General features: G+C 44.8%; 1 protein-coding gene across 7 annotated transcripts in view; it reads right to left on the bottom strand.

Moving 5' to 3' along the window:
- Window positions 1-2,078: 2,078 nt before the first annotated feature.
- The window catches only part of NEK1 (NIMA related kinase 1), a 142,155-nt gene continuing 123,137 nt past the window's right edge, over window positions 2,079-21,096 (bottom strand). For all 7 annotated transcript variants that reach the window (XM_039542325.1, XM_039542324.1, XM_039542326.1 and 4 more), the window contains 3 exons: window positions 14,235-14,368; window positions 13,835-13,967; window positions 2,079-3,207 (listed from right to left, as the gene is read on the bottom strand). In XM_039542325.1, coding sequence (XP_039398259.1) covers window positions 3,194-3,207; window positions 13,835-13,967; window positions 14,235-14,368 — 281 coding nt within the window. In that variant the 3' untranslated portion in view covers window positions 2,079-3,193. The remainder of the gene's footprint in view (window positions 3,208-13,834; window positions 13,968-14,234; window positions 14,369-21,096) is intronic.

Raw genomic sequence — 21,096 nt, forward strand, 5'->3', positions numbered from 1 at the left:
GAGCCAGCCACTGCCTCATCCGGCGAAGAGGAGGACGAGACGCCGGGGGCGAGGGCATCCTGTATCTGCTCCTGGTCCTGCTGAGGCTCCTGCTCGAGCTGCGCCGGTGAGGTGGATGCTTGAGCTAACTGGTCGCCCGTGCCAGCTGGTGGAGGACGACTAACCGTGGCCTCAGGGGCCCGATGCTCGGAAGAGGTGGCCCGCGAGGGAACCAGAGGAGCACCTTGGGCCTGATGGTATGCCCATGGTGTCCAAAAGGGCCACTGCTGAGCACCTTGCGCTTGGGAATGGGCTTCCTGAAGCAGGCCCTCCGGCACACCCGCTTCATGGTCCTGGGAGTAATAACTTCCCACTTGGGACGAAGCCGACGGATGCCTGGAAGGCCACAGCGGAGCAGAGAGGCCTTGGGCCGATGTCCCCACCGATCTGGTGCTCTTCCGCAGGGGGGACCGGTGCCGCGAAGAACTCCGGTGCCGAGAATGAGACCGGGACCTACGACCGGCCCGGTGCCGGGAGGTCGACTGGGACCTGGAGTAGCGGCGGCGGGAGCGGCTCCTGGGGAAGCGGTTCTGTGAGTGGTGCCGGGACCGTGAGCGGTGCCGTGAGTAGCAGGACGGCGACCGGGACGCAGAGCGGTGCCGCGAGTCGAACCGGCGCCGTGTGGTGGAGTGGAGCCTGGACCTGGATCGCCTGCTGGACCGCGATCGAGAGCAGTGCCGGTCAGGTGTGCTGATCGAAGCTGGACGAATGAGGGCCGGCTTCCCGATTGATTGAATCACCCACACTGGCGGTGCCGGGGGTGGTGGCGGTGCTGGGCCCGTCAGTGCGATCAGGTCCTTAGCCACTTCACATACCTCCGGCGTGGATGGTATGACAAGCTCAACCACGGCGGGTGCCAGGGAGACAGGTGCCGGACTCGACGGCCCTTGGCGGACCGGAGTCGACGGCGCCGGCTTAGCAGGTGCCGCGGCGGGAGCGGGCGCCGGGCGATGCAGCTGAGCCGTGCCCTCGTGCCGCGCGTCGGGCGGTGCCGGAGTGACAGGGGTCTTAGCCTTTGTTGCTCTCGGGGAGAGCGAGCGCCTCAGGCCTGGTTTTGGTGCCGGTGATGTCCGGTGCCAAGAGGGCTTAGGCGTACCGGTACGATCCGGTGCCGATGAGGCGCTCCTGGAGTCCGATGGGGCCGCACTCGGTGCCGAGGACGGAAGGGTGAGAGCCGCCTCCATAAGGAGCTGTTTAAGCCTAATGTCCCACTCCTTCTTAGTGCGTGGCTTAAAAGTCTTGCAAATTGGGCACTTAGCTGTTAAGTGCGACTCGCCGAGGCACTTCAGACAGGAGTTGTGCGGATCCCCTGTGAGCATCGGCCTGTGGCAAGCCGAGCACGGCTTGAATCCTGGGGAGCCGGGCATGTGCTCCGGTCCCGGTGCTAAGCCCTGAACCCGACTAAGTGTACTAAGTACTTACTTAACAATTAACTACACTTATCTAAATTTCAACTATATCTACAACTATATACACAAAGAGAACGAGAAGTACGAGAATGCTAGGGAGGTGGAGGTCAGCTAAGCCGCACTCCACTGTTCCAACGACCGACATGGGCGGTAAGAAGGAACTGAGGGATGGGTGGGTCGGCTGGGGTATATATCCGGGGCCATGGTGGCGCCACTCCAGGGGGCGCCCAGCCGATCCACTGAGTGTTGTTAGGGTAAAAGTCTTCCGATGAACGTGCACGTGGCGCGCACACACCTACATGGAATGGATATGAGCAATCACTCGAATAAGAACTGAAAGTTTAGGTAATATATCACGACCATTTACCTCTGATCTTTGTACAAATCTCCCACTGACATCAGTGGGATTTCACTGTGGATTCCTAAATTTATAACCCAGCCAAGGGAACAATGGATTTTGACCCTCTTCCTCCAATTAATCTGACACTCTGGTTCTAAAACATGTAAAGAGAAACAATTCCACAGAGGCAAAAAGAATTTAACACTGTTTTACACCCCTGCCCCCTGCAATGGGCAAGAAAGGAATTTTTAATAGTAATAATGTAATAATATCATAAAAATAAACAGTTATACAAAAATCAAGTATTTATTTATGAAGATTAGAAATAATGTACACATTAACTTTCACTTAATGCTAAAATAATTTGACTTTTATATTTTTCCAACTGAGATTGCTATTACTCAGGGTTTGAAAATCCATCTCTCTCCAATAGGATAAGTGAAAAGTATAAGTTTCATTTGATCTGTAATACTTGACCTGTTGTACACACAGACTAGTAACACTTTCTAGTCATTGCCTCTGGGGAAAAAAAATCAAAACACACCTTATTTTGCCGGTATGGTGCTCCCTCTGACAGAGGAACAGAGTACAGGGAAAATCTAGGTTTATATTGTCCTGGGAGATCACACAACAAATCATCAGTATCAAAATGACAACAGTAACACAGTATTTAAGTGTTTAACACAGATATATTATCCCATTTTGGTTTTTCTCTGTGTGGCAGGAGGGGAAAAAAAGAGCAGCCTTAACTTTTGCACAGCTTTAGAGTTAGAGAAGGTAGCAAAATTTGAAGTATTAATGTCTCTGCTAGAAAGATTATGGCAGAAACTCTCCAGTTCCAAATGAATTCCATTACTCCTTTGGAAAAAAATTAACTTTCTCAATGATGTAATAAAGACCAGTTTGCCTCAATTTGCAAAAAAACTATTAAGATATTTTTTAACCAGTGTCACCTAAACTAACTAATTGAAACTTCAACATGCTACCAGTTTTATTCTAAAAAATGTGAAATATTCACACTTGGGCCACTGATACAATGTGATTATTTAAATACAGTCTAACTGGTCAACTGAAAATGAAATACAATCTTTAGTAGGGATAAATAGAATTATTTTTAGTGTGTAAGTGAAGAGCTAGAAGCAGGTATACTTTGGTTGAAATTTTTAAGATAAAGTGTGATTTCTGCAGCAGGTAACTTTAAAAATGAGGAAACATATCAAAGGAAATACATAAACATCTCATCTGAAATATAGGCATTTTTCCATCTTTTTCATGCAATCAGCATACTTTTCTTATGTCTCCCACTTTCCTGCTCCTTATTCAGTTATTATTACATTTTCCATTGTAACTTGCAATTCTGCTGTAAGAATCCAGACACCTACATATCACACTTCCTGAGTCAGGTTTATTCATCATTATCTGTAGAGAGGGGAAAAGAAGACAAATTTAGCAGATTCACTAAAATTTAGTAAGTTAAATAGTTAAGTAAGCAACCATATACGATAAAAATTCTATTATGAAGTAAGATTGAAATGAACTTTAAAATTATTTTTAACAGATTTCAAAACAGCACTGAAAGCATTATGCATACAAGCCTGTAAAGCAAAAAAACATTACATCTTTACTGAACTAAAACGTCTTAAGATTCTTGCATTCTATATGGCCTGTTCAACTTAATCATATATAACAAGCTTTTATCACAATGAAATCCTTTCACTACCAAGAAAGGAGAGATTACTCACCCTCTGTAGTAACTGGAATTCTTCAAGATGTATGTCCATATGGGCATTGCACTTCAAATGTGAACACGCCCTTCCGCCTTTGATCGGAAATTTTTGGTAGTAGTGCCCATTTAGCTAACACATCTACCCTTCACATCCTTGTGCCCCCACACCAAGGATATAAAGCATTGCGGGGGCAAACCGACCCTAGTTCCTTCTCTATCGCAAAGCTCCACTAGGGATGATCTGAATCAAAGGAGAAGGAGATGGGGTAGTGGAGCACCACTTGGCGGACACAGCTTGAAGAACTCTAGTTATTGCACAAGGTAAGTAATCGCTCCTTCTTCTATTACATCCCTATGGGTGCTCCACTTCAGGTGACTCCAGTACAGTACAACTGCATTGCCTCCTGCAGCATGTGATCTAGCAGCATTAACCAAAACCATAATGCTTGGAGAAAGTAGGTGCACATGTCCAGGTTTCAGCAACTGGAACATATTTGAGAAGCTACTGATGTAGACTGTCATCTTGTAGAATGAGCTATCACTCTAGGGGAAGGTTGATCACCAGCCAACTCATGCCAGTAAATATAATATAACCAGAGACCCATCTTGAGAGCCTCTGCATGGAGACTGGGGATCACTGAAATCTGTCTGCAATTGACATAAAAAGCCTAGGAGATTTTTCTGAAGTGTCTGGTTCTATCCAGGTAAAATGCTAACAGCCTCCTCACATTTAGGGTATGGAAAGAAGTTTCTTATTTAGTCTGATGTGGCTTGGGAAAGTAATTGGAAGGTGAATGGTCTGATTAATATGAAATTCAGAAGAAACCTTAGATAATTTTTTTTGGATGGAGTCAAAGTAACACCTTTTTGTAGAGAACACTGTGAATAGAGGGTCTTCCATTAGAGCCCCCAGTTCCCTGACCCTAAGGGCAGAGGTGATGGCCACCAAGAACGCTGTCTTCACAGTTAGATGTAAGAAGGAGCACATAGCTAGTAACTCAAAAGGATGTTTCATGAGGCAATTAAGAACAAGGATCTCCAGTTGGCATTCTGAGACAACAGATGGGTAAGAGGTAAGTTGGATGAGATAAGGATACCAAACCTGTCTTGACCAAGGTGGAGCAATCAAAATGATTACCATGCGGTCTTGCTTGATCGTTTTGCGAACCTTGCAATGGTGGTGGTGGTGGATGTGCGTAAAATGAGGGCTCCCTGTTCATGAAATGAGACTGCCATCTCCTAGAGATTAAGTCTCAAAACCTGCCCTGGAACAGAATTTGTTGCACTTTGTATTGGCTGCTGGGGCAAAAAGATTGATCTCTGGGAATCCCCAAGCTAAGAATAGTCAGTTGAGGACTTAGTTGTCTAGCTCCCGTTTGTAATTTATGGAGCAATGTCTGCAGAGGTCATCTGTCATGGTGTTTTTATACCAGGCAGTTCAGCTGAGATGAATATACTTTTGGCTATGCACCAATTCCAGGAGTTTTATCACTTTGGTGCAGAGAGAAGGGAATGTGTGTCTCCCTGATAAGAGATATAATACATTCAGGCCATGCTGTCTGTCATTATCTTGATTGAATTGGCTCTGATTAGAAGGAGAAAATGAAAATTAATATTTCTGGCCACTCAACTCCAGAAAGTTGATGCGGTGGAGCTGTTCTTGCAGTGAACATCTGCCTTGAATTGTGTGGGGGTCCCAGCTGTGTCCCCTATCTCAAGAATAGTGCATCTGATGTTATCATGACAGTAGAGCGATTTTGGATAAATGTGGCTCTGGCACAGATATTCACAGGGTCTTCCCATTAGTTGAGTGACTGCAGAATCCACTGGGTAACAGATACAAGCTTGTCCAGACTGTGCTTGTTCAGTCTGTAGACCATACAAAGCCATCTCTGGAGACACTGAAGATGTAACTTGGCATGCTAAAATACAAAATACAAGCTGCTATGTGCCCCAGCAGTTGAAGACAGTTTCTTACTGACAATTGGGGAATGCACTGAATTCTTGAGATGAGTTTTTGAGGGTGAGAAATCTGTTGGAAGGGAGACAAGCCCTGCCTGCTAGCACATCCAGAAAACCTTCTATAAAATTTAGACACTGAAGTGGTATCAAAATGGACTTCTTGAGATTGACCTGGAGGCCTATGCTGCAGAATAGGGATTTTATCACCTGTAGCACTGATAATGCTTTCCGATAAGGTCTGCCCCGAACAACTAATTGCCTGGATAAGAGAAGATGATTATGTATCCATGATGAAGGAGTACGGCTGACTGCTATAACCTTTGAGAATATCTTTGGGGCCGAGGAGAGGCCAAAAAGGAGCACCTGGTACAGGTAATGGTCATGGTTTAACAGAAATAGAAGAAACCTCTTGTAAGTAGGTTGGAATGCCACACGAAAATGTATTCCTGTAGGCTGAAATTCATAAACCAACCTCCAGAATCTAGAGAGGAAATTATGCCTGCATATTATTTGTTCAGACGTCTGAGGTCTAGCATTGGCCTCGATCCTTTGTTTTTTTTGGAAACCAGAACGTACTTTGAGTAGAATCCCTTTCCCTTGTGCTACACAGGAACTGGTTTTATGGCTCCTAAACACAGAAGAGAGGCAATCTCTTGTGTCAGCAACTGATCGTGAGATAGGTAGCTGAAAAGGGATGGGGTGGCGGGCAAGGGACTGAAATGAAATGGTGTAACCAGATGTTATGGTTTCCAACATCTATTTTTCCGATGTTACATTCTCTCATGCAGCTTAAAATTGAGAAAGATGGTATCCAAAAGGGGGGATTGACCGTAGGACGGAATAGCAGTAAGACCCGTCGACTAATCGGTTGAGACTCCAGTCCAAGCTATCAAAACTGATGCTTAGAAACTGTGAATGGCGGGACGAAGTAGCTGCGGCAGAAGCTGGCTTCTTCGAATATCTAAGTCTCTTGGTTAATAACTCAGGTGGCCTATGGAAGTTAGAAAAATGCTGGAGAAGAAACCTCTGAAATCTTGAGATGTGCTAAACCTTCTTTTGTTCACAGGTGTATAGATCCCGAGGGATTTGAGCATGGTTCTTAAGTCCCTCAGAGGGTGAAGAAAGTCAGTTGTAGACTTAGCAAATAGTTTGGTGGCTGTCAAAAGGAAGAGAAAGTTACTCACCTTGCAGTAGCTGAGGTTCTTCGAGATGTGTGTCCCTGTGGGTGCTCCACTGTAGGTGACGGTGCGTCCCGGCGCCGTTGATCGGAGATTTTCGGTAGCAGTGCCTGGTCGGGACGCACGCACTCAGTTGGCATCTCCCGTCTCGTTGAAATCTTCCTGAGCACGTGCGTCCCGCACCCTCCTCAGTTCCTTCTCTACTGTGGAGAAATCATACTAATACTCCAAAGTAGAGGGGAGGAGGGTGGAGAGTGGAGCACCCACATGGACACACATCTCCAAGAACCTCAGTTACTGCAAGGTGAGTAACTTTCTCTTCTTCTTCGAGTGCTGTCCCTGTAGGTTCTCCACTGTAAGTAAATGTAAAGCAATACCCACTATGGTTGGTGGGATTTTGGAGTTGTGTGAGGAACAAAGGTAGAAAGTACCATATGGCTGACTATGGTGTCTGCTGTAGTATCCCATGCGATAGCATAATGTTTGGCAAATGTGTGGTCAAATGTCCACATGGCCACCTTGCATACATCTGTAACAGGTACGCTGTGGAGGAAGGCAATGGATGTTGACATTGCTCTAGTAAAATGAGTCCTAACACCCTCTGGTGGTTGAATATTCTGTGTCTGATAGCAAGATCTGATGCAAGTGGAGAGCCCCTTGGAGAGTCTTTGCTTAGAGATAGCATCACCCTTTGATCTCTTGGTAGTAGAAACAAAAGCCTAGGGGATTCAAGAAATGGTTTAGTTCTGTCAAGATAGAATGCACGAGCCTGTCGGACATCGAGGGTATGTGATACAGCTTCCTGTGGAGTCATGTGAGGGTTGGGATGGAATACACGTAAGTGTATTGACTGGTTAAGGTGGAAGGTAGACACTACCTTGGAGAGAAATTTGGGCCAGGTTTGTATGGTAAGCTTGTGTTTAGAGAAAATGGTGTAGGGAGGGTAGGCCATCAGGGCGCTTATTTCACCAACCCTTCTTGTTGACGTTATGGCAACCAAGAAAGCCACTTTACTGGACATGTGGAGCAGGGATGAAGTGGCCAGGGGCACAAAAAGAGGTTTCATAAGAGCGCAGAGAACTAGGTTGAGACTCTAGGAGGCTACTAGTGAATGAATCTCAGGGTAGAGGTTTTGCAGGCCCGTGAGGAAGCGTTTCATGGTGGGGCATGTGAAAGTGAATAGCTGTCCAGAGTGTCATGGAAGGTGGTAAGGGCCGCGAGACGTACTGTGATAAAACTGAGTGAAAACGTGTCCTGTTTTAGTTTGAAAAGATGGTCTAAGATGTCAGGGAGGGTTGCAGTCTGGGGTATTAAGCATCTGTGGAAGCACCAGATGGAGAAGCATTTCCACTTTTGCAGGTAAGTCTTAGGAGTGGAGTCCCTTCTACTGTGCAGGAGGACATGTCGGACCTGTTCTGAGCAGACTAATTCGTGGGGTTGAAACCTTGAAAGAACAACACCGTCAGATAGAGTTTTCAGAGCTGCAGATGAAGAAGCTGACCATAGTTCTGGGAGAAGAGATGTGGTCTGTCGGGGAGAGTATGGGGAGAATGGATGGACATGCGTAGCAGGTAAGGATACCATGTCTGCCTGGGCCAAGCTGGGGCAAAAAGTATGAGTAGAACCCTGTGTATGAGTGGAATCAGTGGAAAAGCGTACATGAAGGAGTTGTTCCAAGGAATGAGGTGTGTTTCCGAGTCCTGTTCTGGAGCAAAATAGATGGCATTTGCAGTTTGAGGAGTGGCAAACAGGTCTATCAATGGAGTGCCCCAGTGGGAGGACAGCTGTTGGGGTATTGATGGATATAATTCCCATTCGTGTTTCTCGGAGAACTGTCTGCTGAGTGTGTCGGCGGTAGTGTTGTGACACGTGGGCAGGCAGGAAGCGGTGACTTATGTGATGATGTATGCACCAATTCCATAGTTTAATAGCCATTGTGCATACGGAGTGCGATTATACTCCTCCCTGCCTGACAGCTCGGAGTTCTAGGAGATTGATGTGCGGACGCATCTCTAATAGGGACCAGCAGCCCCATGCCTTGTGGTTGCCTAAGTGCGCTCCGCAATCTATCTGGGAAGCGACCATGGTTAACATGAGTACTGGGGAGTGTGGATGGAAGGGAACGTCCATGCATAGGTTCTCTGGTCTTGTCTACCAATGTAGGGAGGCCAATATGTTCGGTGGCGGAGTCAGTGTTATGCAGAAAACTATGTCTGCTGGGTTGGATGAATGTATATATGGAAATAGGCATATTGTAGGGTGAGAGCTGTGAACCAGTCCCCTTGTGCAGTGTGGGTATTATTGTGCCCAATGTGACCATCTTGAATATTTGCACCTGTACAAGCATGTTCAGTTGGTGTAGATCCAATGTAGGTCTCCACCCCCTGCCTTTAATTTGGGAGTAGAATCCTTTTCCCCGATGTTGCATCAGCACATGTTTGACTGCATCTAGGTGGAGAAGACGAGCCACCTCCACACAGAGAAGGTGCTCATGAGAGGGGTCCCTAAGAGGGACAGAGAAGGAGAAAGGATAAGCAGGGAAAACAGGAAAGGGATGGAGTAACCTGACTGAGCTATTTCCAGGACCCAACGGTCCTGCGTGATCTGTTGCCAGACATGGTGGAAAGTCTGGAGGCGGTAGCCAAATGGGCAAATAAGTGGTGGAGTCAAGGGGTGGTTGCATGTACTCCCTTCAAAATTGTGTTACCCAATGGTGGGAAGTAGTTGGTTGTGCCTGGGTTTGCCTGCATCTAAGAGGTCTGTTGCGGTTTTTACCAGTGTCATACGGTGTAGACTGGGGTTGGTGATATTGTTCTGCGCTGGGCATTTGGTAAGGTTGATACCCTTGTCTCCTGGGAAGGGACGGGTAAGTGCCCAATGTCCAGAACGTGGCTCTAGAGTCTTTCATAATGTAAAAGATTTCATATTGGGTTTGTTTGTTTTTGTTTGTGGGAAAAGAGGTTATCTTTGTCAAAGTAGAGACTCTCCACTTTGGACTGCAAATCTTTGGGGATATCGGATGCCGAGAGCCAAGAAGACCAGCACATCACCACTGCAGTGGTGCGGGTTGCTGGATCAGACACGACCAGGGATTCTTATAGTGCCATGCTAGACACCAACTGACCTTCGATGAGGACTAACTGGAAGTCTGCTCTCCTGTCCTTCGGTATATGGGAGGCAAATCAAAGAGCTTGTTGTAGGGGTCATGGTCATAGCTTGCAAGGAGGGTAGAATAAATTTGCAATCCTAAATTGCAAAGTAGCAGAGTATAAACCTTGCGGTCCAGGAGGTCAAGACGTTTGAGGTCCTTGTCCTGCAGAGTGGGCCAGTAGTGTGGCTGCTTTGTTCTGTGTGTTGCTGCATCAACCACAATAGAATTGGGTTGTGGGTGGGAAAATAAGAAATCAATGTTCCTCGCAGGCATGTAGTATTTATGTTGAGCTTTCTTGAATGTTGGTGAATGGAGGCGGGGTCTGTGAGAGAGAACCAGTGGTTCTAGGAGAGCTTTCTCTTTGGGTAATGCTATCTTTGAAGGTGCAGAGGGTTGGAGGATTTTGAGAAGCCTATGTTGTGTCTCCCGGACTTCCTCCAAAGGGATGTGCTGAGTTTGTGGAATTGCATAAAGCCGTCCATGTTTTGTGGAGGTGGAGGCATAAGGGTGACTTCTGCGGCTGATGGTGAGGCAGGAGCCAGTAAAACAGGGAAGAGGTCATAGCCCACGTCTTCAAGAGGGGGTTCAGGAGCTCTAGATGTTGATAGAGCTGGTGATACAGGCATAGGATGAGCTTGCGGTCTGGTAGAAGGAGCGCAAGGAGAAGCAGTGGCAGGAGCCAACCACGGGTACCACTGAGGCCAGGGCATCGGGTAGGAAAAAAAATGGGTCCCGGCCACTGGGGGACAAAGTAGGGAAACTGAGGCTGATTCTTAAGATGCCCCATGTCTTGGGGTATATATGGTTCCGGTGGGCGGGGGGGGAGAAGACTCAGGCAGGGAGAACCCTGCCTGCTGCTGTGTGCCATTCTCACTATCAGTCAAAGTATCCAGGTCACGTGGGGAGAGCTGCTGTTCAAACAATGAGTGCTCCCTGTCCTGGAGCAGAGAGTCAGGCCTAGGAGCCACAGAGATTATCCTGCTGATGCAGGAATTGTTGCTGCTCTGTAGGCTGGTGTGCTGCAGAGCATAAAGTCTGAGCGGCAGCTCGGAGTGATTTTAGTTTCACTTTGGCAGGAGCTGAGAGCTGTTTGTGAGAGCCTCGCAGAGGGTCTGAATCTGCTGGGGGTAGCAGGCAGGCTCGGTGCTGGAGGTGGAACTCGTTGTTGGCACCGGGTCCATTGTCGGTGCGGGGAAACCGGTGCCGAGGAGAGCTTCCCGCTGCGGGAAGTCGGGTCCCTGCTTTAGAGCCCCGTGAGAGTTGCTTGTAAAGTGCAGGGGCAGTCAGAGTTGCCTGCTCTCGGCGCTGACAGCACCAAGGGTAAAGACTCTGCAGGAGATCAATTACCCTCTTGAGTGTCTCTGAGAGGAGACATTAGGGCTTCCTGCCTCTTCACGTGAGAGGGTGAAACCGGGCCCCCGGTCGGTTCTGACCTGGCAGGGGAGCATGAGGGAGCGGGTTTACTGCCCTGCTCCATAGGCAGCTGCAGAGCTTCTTGCCTCTGCTCCAGAGAGGGTGAAGCCATGCTCCCGGTCGTTCAGACCTGGCCGGGGAGCGTGAGGGAGAGGGTTTGCCATTACCTGTCTCCAGAGGTGGCTGCAGGGATTTCTGCATGAGAAGCAGTTTCAGCAGCAGGTTCCTGTCAGGACGAGCCCTGGTTTTGAGGCTCGTGCAGTGGACACACTTGGCAGGGACATGTGTCTCACCAAGGCACTTCACACAGCGCAAGTGCCCATTGGACATTGGCATAAAGTCCTGACAGGAAGCACATTCCTTGAATCCTGAAGCCCCTGGCATTATTGAACTAGTAATGGGAGAGAGTCTCAGTGGGAGACAAACCTGAGGACATTTTTTTTAAATTAAGTAACTATTCTAAAGGAAGGGAAACAACTAGGATATTACTATCTAACTATTTCTATGTAATTGTTTCATTCAAAAACCAGGGAAGAGGATCAGCACTGCTCCGAGTCCCGTGGTTGAGAAGGAACTGAGAAGGGTGCGGGATGCACGTGCTCAGGAAGATTCCAACGAGACGGGAGATACCAACTGAGTGCGTGCGTCCTGACCAGGCACTGCTACCGAAAATCTCCGATCAATGGCGCTGGGATGCACCATCACCTACAGTGGAGCACCCACAGGGACAGCACTCGAAGAAGAAGGTCTTCAACAGTACTCTGAACCTCACTAGGAAAACCCAACAGCTGCCACCAAAATTCTCATCGCATCACAGTCATGGTGGTTATGAACTGTGCTGCAGCATAGGCAGCATCTAAGGAGGCATGTCTGTAATTATATTTTTGCCAAAAGTTGACCTTCCTGATGCTCAGCTGGAAAGTGTTGAATAAGAGAATTAAACTTGTAAATAATTATATTTTGACATAAGCACCTAGTGGTTCGCAACTTGAAACTGTAATATAGCTGAGGAGTAGGACTTACAACCAAAGAGGTCAAGTCCCTTGTGGTCTTTGGAGTAAAGGGCCGACTTAGAATTGTATTGCCTACCTTATCCATTGATGGCCTCCACTACAAAAGGTATAGGGCAGAAAATAAAAACTCAGAATCCTTGACTGGGACATAGTACATTTTAGCTGCATATTTACAAGTAGGTAGTGTGGTAAGTGAAGTCTGCCAGATAATCTTAGCAGGCTCTGGCAAAGTTCATTGACAGGGGTGGCTACCTACATACAGGCTGAGCTGTGCAAAATGTCCAGGAGTTTATGGTTAGAATTCTGGATCTCCTCCACTGGAATTTGAAGCATATTGGCAATATGTTTCATCAGCTCCTGAAACATCCTGAAGTCATCCGCCATGGAAGATAGTGAAGGCATGATGGCTTCATCAGGCAATGACAACAAAATATTAACAACAGGTGTCACCTCTTTGTCAGCCCTTACCTCCTGCTCCTCAAAAATCTCCCCTCCCCTATTTGGGAAGGTGAGAGAGGAGGTTGGGAAGAATGAGATTGTGTATGCTCCCTTTGGCAGTGAGTAGATGCTGACCTAAACTGGAAGAGGTAAATAGCCAGAGGATCCCAACAAGGCCACTGAGGGAAGGGCCAAAGGGCATAGCGTCATAACTCAGAGGCTGGGAGCTGAGGTCTTGTTTCTTCCAGAGTTGGTACATGTGGGCAAATTATGCCTCCTAGAATATACAGGAGAACCCTTTACTAAAATTTGAGAGTCAGAGTCCTCCTCAACATATTCATGGGGAGGTGAGAACAGGTGGGTGGGAAGATGTGGAGTGTGAGTGTTTGTGTGTGAGAGAAAGAGAATTGTTTGCCCTGGATGACTGAAGTTGGTGAGTAAAATGGCCTCCATGACAGATGTGGAGTTGGTGACTCAGCAGATTGTCGTACTGCAAGATGACTGGTACGGTTAAGTAACAGAGATTCTGGCCTAGTGGAGACATGGACATTTTTAGCATATCTAAACTCTTTTGGCACCAGTGGCATATAGATAAGAATCAGATGATGAAGGCCACCTTCAGTACCGATGGTACAGAACCCAGATGCCTGATCTGACCCAGATCTTTCTCATACTCCATTGGTACTGATGCAGAAGTACAGGATGATGGTATAGGTATCAAAGGGATAACAGTCTGATAACACAAATCTCTTTCAGGCAGAACCTCTAGTAGCCTGGGTTTGGCTATTTATTATATTTCTTATCTCCCTCATTTCTGCTCTGATCCATATATGCTCCAGAGCTAAATAACCAACTTTACCTGTAGGAGCATATCTGTGATTAGCTACAAAAGGAATGTGCATAGTATTAATCAAAAATGTTCAATGTGAGAAATCTGATAAATTTCCTCAGCTGCTATTTCCTGTAAGGACTATTTTTTCCCCAATATCCTTTGTGCATTTCTGATCGTTTTTAATCCAAGTAATTAGTGTAATAATGAGTTTAAAACTGTTTGTTTTAGAAAAAATATTATTAATGTCAGAGACTATTACAAATGAGATTATCCAAGCAGGAGAATAGAATACAGAAATAGTATGCAACTGCAGTAAAGTGTTAAGAACATTACCTTCTTGATAGGCTCCATCTGCCATCACTAAATGAAGAATCTTGGCATACAGATGTTTATATTCATGTCCCAGAATATTCTGAACTATTGTTGAACAAATATCAATATTCTCGTCTTCATCTTCATGTATTGCCTATAAGAGTAGACAATGCAAGTGGTCCAATTTAAAACTTGAAGTGATCATAAAGTGAAACAATTTACAAATTTATAAAAAGAATTGTGGATTAACACAAAACATTTATCTTTTAGGTCACAGAATGAAATTTTCTGTATTAGCATTAATATGCTGAACAGAATTCAAAGTTAGAATGTTCATAAATTCTAGTCATATAAAACACTATGCAGCAATAAGCAACTCAAGGTAGATTGATCTGTTTTTCATTTAGAGCACTCCACAAACCTTTATTTTATCATAAACTTCAATGAATTTATCAAAGCCTATTTCCTGCTCCAGATTATATCTCAACTCTTCCAAATGGCTGAAGACACTGTCATATGCTTCACATTCACTGGCAATATCCCCATCACTGTTGTCTAGGAAAAGAAAATATAACAGGAGGAAATTCAAAGTTTAATCCCACTTCAGTTCTGAATATATTGCTTCCATGTACCTGGACTTTTGAAGTCCACCCAGACCCCTGAATCAAATTGAAGGCAGTTCACCTCAAGAGTGTGCCACATGCTACCACACATTCACAAAAGCACTGAGACTCTAATTAAAAGCAGTAATAGACCCCTTTCTCCTTTGGATGATCTGAAGAAACTATAAGGAAATAAGGTGCATGAATGTGGCTCTGTGGAACCAATACAGTCCGGGTGTCCCTGGTATTGGAATGTTATGTAGCTGTCTTCTCCATACACCCCACGCAGTAGATTAACATTTCACAATAATTCAATAAAACTGCTGTCCCAAAACAGACATCTGACTTAATCTTGGCACTGATACAGAATTGCTGGGTAAAGTTCCACGTAACCACTCCACAAGTCTCACAGATGGGTCTAAAACACCACGGCAGGTTGCAAAAGCCTACTAAATGAGTCCTTAATCTGGCATCTAATATTCCATCTGCAGATAAAGATTTGATATAAAGAATGATCTGTTTGGATTCCTTCTGTGCTAAGGTACGTCTTTCTTGAACCACAATAAATCTAGGTGACTTCTGGGAAGACCCAGTCATAATTTAGGTAACTCCCAAGTTCTCACTTCACATCCTGATTTGGTAGCAAAACTAGCCCACATGTGCCCTAGTGTGTAGGGAAGAAAAACAGATGGACTTTGCACATAGTGAAGACAAATCATGTTTTTAAACTTGTTAGCTGGTCATGGTCAACACATGTAGGAGCTTAGAGTGAACCACAACTAGATAAAATATTTTTTTAAAGTATTATTTGCCTGGCCTGCACAAGATAGAAATTATTATTTTAAATCCTGTTAGCCAACACATTTTAAAACACAACTTATTTGTTGAGTCAAGACATGACCTAAGAGAATTAGCATAAGAGAGATGGCACTCACTCGTGCTTAATAGCTCAAGCCTTAAGGAATTTCTTTACATTAAGGACACCCAGATAATACCTCATCTACGGAAAACCACATGCTATCTGGTCAGAAACCAACAATTCAGAGACCTTTCAACAGGAGTAGGAAACAGGAACAGCAAATGTGTCTTCAGTTTCTCTATTGCTCTGTACATGTTAAGCAGCATTTTTATATACAGTAGAACCTCAGAGTTATGAACACCTCAGGAATGAAGGTTGTTCGTAACTCTAAAAATGTTATGGTTGTTTTCAAAAGTTTACAACTGAACATTGACTTCATACAGCTTTGAAACTTTACTATACAGAAGAAAAATGCTGCTTCCAACCATCTTAAATTAAATGAAACAAGCACAGGATCAGTTTCCTTCCCTTTTTTCAGTAGTTTATGTTTAACACAGTACTATACTGTATTTGCGTCTCTTTTTTCCGTCTCTGCTGCTGCCTGATTGCATACTTCCAGTTCCAAATGAGGTCAGTCCTAGGACCAATCCTATTCAATTTATTCATAAATGATCTGGAGAAAGGGGTAAACAGTGAGGTGGCAAAGTTTGCAGATGATACTAAACTGCTCAAGATAGTTAAGACCAAAGCAGACTGTGAAGAACTTCAAAAAGATCTCACAAAACTAAGTGTTTGGGCAACAAAATGGCAAATGAAATTTAAGGTGGATAAATGTAAAGTAATGCACATAGGAAAAAATAACCCCAACTATATATAGAATATGATGGGGGCTAATTTAGCTACAATGAGTCAGGAAAAAGATCTTGGAGTCATCGTGGATAGTTCTCTGAAGATGTCCACGCAGTGTGCAGAGGTGGTCAAAAAAGCAATCAGGATGTTAGGAATCATTAAAAAGGGGATAGAGAATAAGACGGAGAATATATTATTGCCCTTCTATAAATCCATGGTACGCCCACATCTCGAATACTGAATCCTGTGGCACCTTATAGACTAACAGACGTTTTGCAGCATGAGCTTTCGTGGGTGAATACCCACTTCTTCAGATGCAAGCAGTGGAAATTTCCAGGGGCATATGTATATATAAGCAAGCAAGAAGCAAGCTAGAGATAACGAGGTTAGATCAATCAGGGAGGATGAGGCCCTGTTCCAGCAGCTGAGGTGTGAAAACCAAGGGAGGAGAAACTGGTTCTGTAATTGGCAAGCCATTCACAGTCTTTGTTTAGTCCTGAGCTGATGGTGTTAAATTTGCAGATGAACTGGAGCTCAGCAGTTTCTCTTTGAAGTCTGGTCCTAAAGTTTTTTTGCTGTAGGATGGCCACCTTAAAATCTGCTATTGTGTGGCCAGGGAGGTTGAAGTGTTCTCCTACAGGTTTTTGTATATTGCCATTCAAAGAATACTTCCAGGACAACACTGAACAGCGCACTGATACACAGTTACCCTCCCACCAACAGCACAAGAAGAAGAACTCCACCTGGACTCCTCCTGAGGGTCGAAATGACAGTCTGGACCTATACATTGAATGCTTCCGCCGACGTGCACAGGCAGAAATTGTGGAAAAACAACTTCGCTTGCCTCACAACCTAAGTCGTGCAGAACGCAATGCCATCCACAGCCTCAGAAACCATCCTGACATTATAATCGAAGAGGCTGATAAAGGAGGTGCTGTTGTCATCATGAACAGGTCTGACTACCAAAAGGAGGCCGCCAGACAACTCTCCAATACCAAATTTTACAGGCTACTTCCCTCAGATCCCACTGAGGAATACACTAAGAAACTGCACCATCTACTCAGGACACTCCCTACACTAACACTGGAACAAATCAACATACCCTTAGAACCCCAACCAGGGTTATTCTACCTACTACCCAAGATCCACAAACCCGGAAATCCTGGACGCTCCATCATCTCTGGCATTGGAACTCTCATTGAAGGACTGTCTGGATATGTGGACTCTCTACTCAGAGAGTCCTATGTTACCAGCACTCCCAGCTATCTCCGTGACACCACTGATTTCCTGAGGAAACTACAATGCATTGGTGACCTTCCAGAAAACACCATCCTAGCCACCATGGATGTAGAGGCTCTCTACACAAACATCCCACACACTGATGGAATACAAGCTGTCAGGAACAGTATCCCTGATGATGCCACAGCACAACTGGTTGCTGAGCTCTGTGCCTTTATCCTCACACACAACTATTTCAAATTTAATGACAATATATATCTCCAGATCAGTGGCACCGCTATGGGCACCCGCATGGCCCCACAATATGCCAATATTTTTATGGCCGACCTGGAACAACGCTTCCTCAGCTCCCATCCACTCATGCCCCTTCTCTACCTACGCTACATTGATGACATCTTCATCATCTGGACCCATGGGAAGGAGACTCTGGAAAAATTCCACCATGATTTCAACAGCTTCCACCCCTCCATCAACCTCAGCCTGGACCTATCTACACGGATGGTCCACTTCCTTGACTCCACGGTGCATATTATTGTTGGTCACATTAACACCACCCTATACCAAAAACCTACCGACCGCTATGCCTACCTTCATGCCTCCAGCTTCCATCCCGGGCACACCACAAGATCCACTGTCTACAGCCAAGCACTGAGGTACAACCGTATCTGCTCTAACCCCGCAGACAGAGACCAACACCTAGAAAATCTCCACCAAGCATTCTCAAGACTACAGTACCCACATGAGGAAATAAGGAAACAGATCAACAGAGCCAGATGTGTACCCAGAAGCATCCTACTGCAAGACAAACCCAAGAAAGAAACCACCAGGACTCCACTGGCCATCACATACAGTCCCCAGCTCAAACCCCTCCAACGCATCATCAGGGATCTACAACCCATCCTGGACAATGATCCCACACTTTCACAGGCCTTGGGTGGCAGGCCAGTCCTCGCCCACAGACAACCTGCCAACCTGAAGCATATTCTCACCAGCAACTGCACACCGCACCATAGTAACTCTAGCTCAGGAACCAACCCATGCAACAAACCTCGATGCCAACTCTGCCCACATATCTACACCAGCAACACCATCACAGGACCTAACCAGATCAGCCACACCATCACCGGTTCATTCACCTGCACGTCCACCAATGTAATATATGCCATCATATGCCAGCAATGCCCCTCTGCTATGTACATCGGCCAAACTGGACAGTCTCTAAGGAAAAGGATAAATGGACACAAATCAGACATTAGGAATGGCAATATACAAAAACCTGTAGGAGAACACTTCAACCTCCTGGCCACACAATAGCAGATTTTAAGGTGGCCATCCTACAGCAAAAAAACTTTAGGACCAGACTTCAAAGAGAAACTGCTGAGCTCCAGTTCATCTGCAAATTTAACACCATCAGCTCAGGACTAAACAAAGACTGTGAATGGCTTGCCAATTACAGAACCAGTTTCTCCTCCCTTGGTTTTCACACCTCAGCTGCTGGAACAGGGCCTCATCCTCCCTGATTGATCTAACCTCGTTATCTCTAGCTTGCTTCTTGCTTGCTTATATATACATCTGCCCCTGGAAATTTCCACTGCTTGCATCCGAAGAAGTGGGTATTCACCCACGAAAGCTCATGCTGCAAAACGTCTGTTAGTCTATAAGGTGCCACAGGATTCTTTGCTGCTTCTACAGAACCAGACTAACACGGCTACCCCTCTGATACATCTTGAATACTGTGTACAGGTGTGGTCTCCTCACCTCAAAAAAGATATACTGGCACTAGAAAAGGTTCAGAAAAGGGCAACTAAAATGATTAGGGGTTTGGAGAGGGTCCCATATGAGGAGAGATTAAAGAGGCTAGGCCTCTTCAGCTTGGAAAAGAGGAGACTAAGTGGGGATATGATAGAAGTATATAAAATCATGAGTGATGTTGAGAAAGTGGATAAGGAAAAGTTATTTACTTATTCCCATAATACAAGAACTAGGGGTCACCAAATGAAATTAATAGGCAGCAAGTTTAAAACAAATAAAAGGAAGTTCTTCTTCACGCAGTGCACAGTCAACTTGTGGAACTCCTTACCTGAGGCGGTTGTGAAGACTAAGAGTATAACAGCGTTTAAAAGAGAACTGGATAAATTCATGGTGGTTAAGTCCATAGATGGCTATTTGCCAGGATGGGTAAGGAATGGTGTCCCTAGCCTCTGTCAGAGGATGGAGATGAATGGCAGGAGAGAGATCACTTGATCATTGCCTGTTAGGTTCATGCCCTCTGGGGCACCTGGCATTGGCCACTGTCGGTAGACAGATACTGGGCTAGATGGACCTTTGGTCTGGCCCGGTACGGCTGTTCTTATGACCAGTCAGTTCGTAACTCTGGTGTTCGTAATGCTGACGTTCTACTCTAACAGCTTAATAAAATGCAGCCATCCACTGATTTAGGCAGAACATATATAATCTTTATCATTAAGGGATGATTTTCAAAGGTGGGTACCTAACTGTCCTAAGTCTCCCCTTAAAACAGCATGCACGGAACCCTTGGGTTCACTTCTGACAACAGCTCAGAGATCTGTACAACATGGTACACGGACTTCAAGAGGAGATTTGTGTTTCCAATTTAATGTAGGGAGCATTTTTTTAAATTGCCAATAGAAACCCAGAAGTACTGTCATAAAGCTTACATTAACAAATTTTGCAAAATAGGTAGCATTGTCTAGTAGTTAAAACCCAGAAATCTCAACTTCCAGTTCCAAATTGTAATTGCCAATTCTACCACCAACGCTCTCCATGACTGTGGTAAATTACAGTCTTGACCAAATTACAAGCTTAATCCAGTATTGCCAACCTAATGTGTTCAAAAATCATAAGCTTACCTTCAAATCATGACATCTTTAAAGCACTATATTATAGGGGTTTTTTTTTGCCCTCTGGATTTTGAGCATGTAGGAGTTGTGTTTTCAAGCTTTTCTCTGTACCATAAGGTCTAATAAACTTTTTTAAAATTATAAATGAAAGCTAAGATTCTCATGAAATAATGCCCCAGCTCCTGGAGTCATATTAAGAAGACACCAATAGTGAGAGACTTGTGATAAAATTTCAAGAGTGAGCAACACTTTTAATTATCTGTAAAATAGGGATATCTATAGAGACAAGTGAGAACTAGGAGGAGAAAAGTAGTAGTAGTTTGTGAGGCTCATTTAATTTCTAGAAAGGCCTTTGAGATATCTCATAAAAAGGTACTATTATAAATGGAAGTATTATACTACAAGGACATCACATATCTTTGGTTTGTTGAGACGTACCCTACATCAATGCAAGAATGATAGAGATATCTATACAACCTCATTTCTTGAATACTGTTATTCTTTTACACTTACATAAATTATACTTATACATAAATTATTCCCACACAATGTAGAACTCATTAAAATTCATTCATTTATTCTGACCACTTTCTAAATTTTCATGTTTGCCTTTTTTAAGCAGTACTAAAATATTCTGCTTTTAACCAGGATTTTAGAACTTGACTTTAGCACAGCATTTTATGCTGCTAACATCACATTCTAAAAGCAGCAAGGTAATGGGATTTTCTGAAACTAACTAAATCATATTTCCAGTTCCACTGCATTAGTAGATATTTCTAGTAATGGCAAGGTTGAAAAATTTCACATCTCTTGTATGCTTTATCCTAATGCAGCTTCTCATTTACTCCAGTCACACCAGCTAATATTCCCTGTTCACATGTATGTGACACAATCATGCACAGTAGATGGAAAAAGATTATGTGAGCAGTACAG

Source organism: Mauremys reevesii, linkage group 5 (genome assembly GCF_016161935.1).
Source record: "Mauremys reevesii isolate NIE-2019 linkage group 5, ASM1616193v1, whole genome shotgun sequence".
NCBI classification, from domain to species: Eukaryota; Metazoa; Chordata; order Testudines; family Geoemydidae; genus Mauremys; species Mauremys reevesii.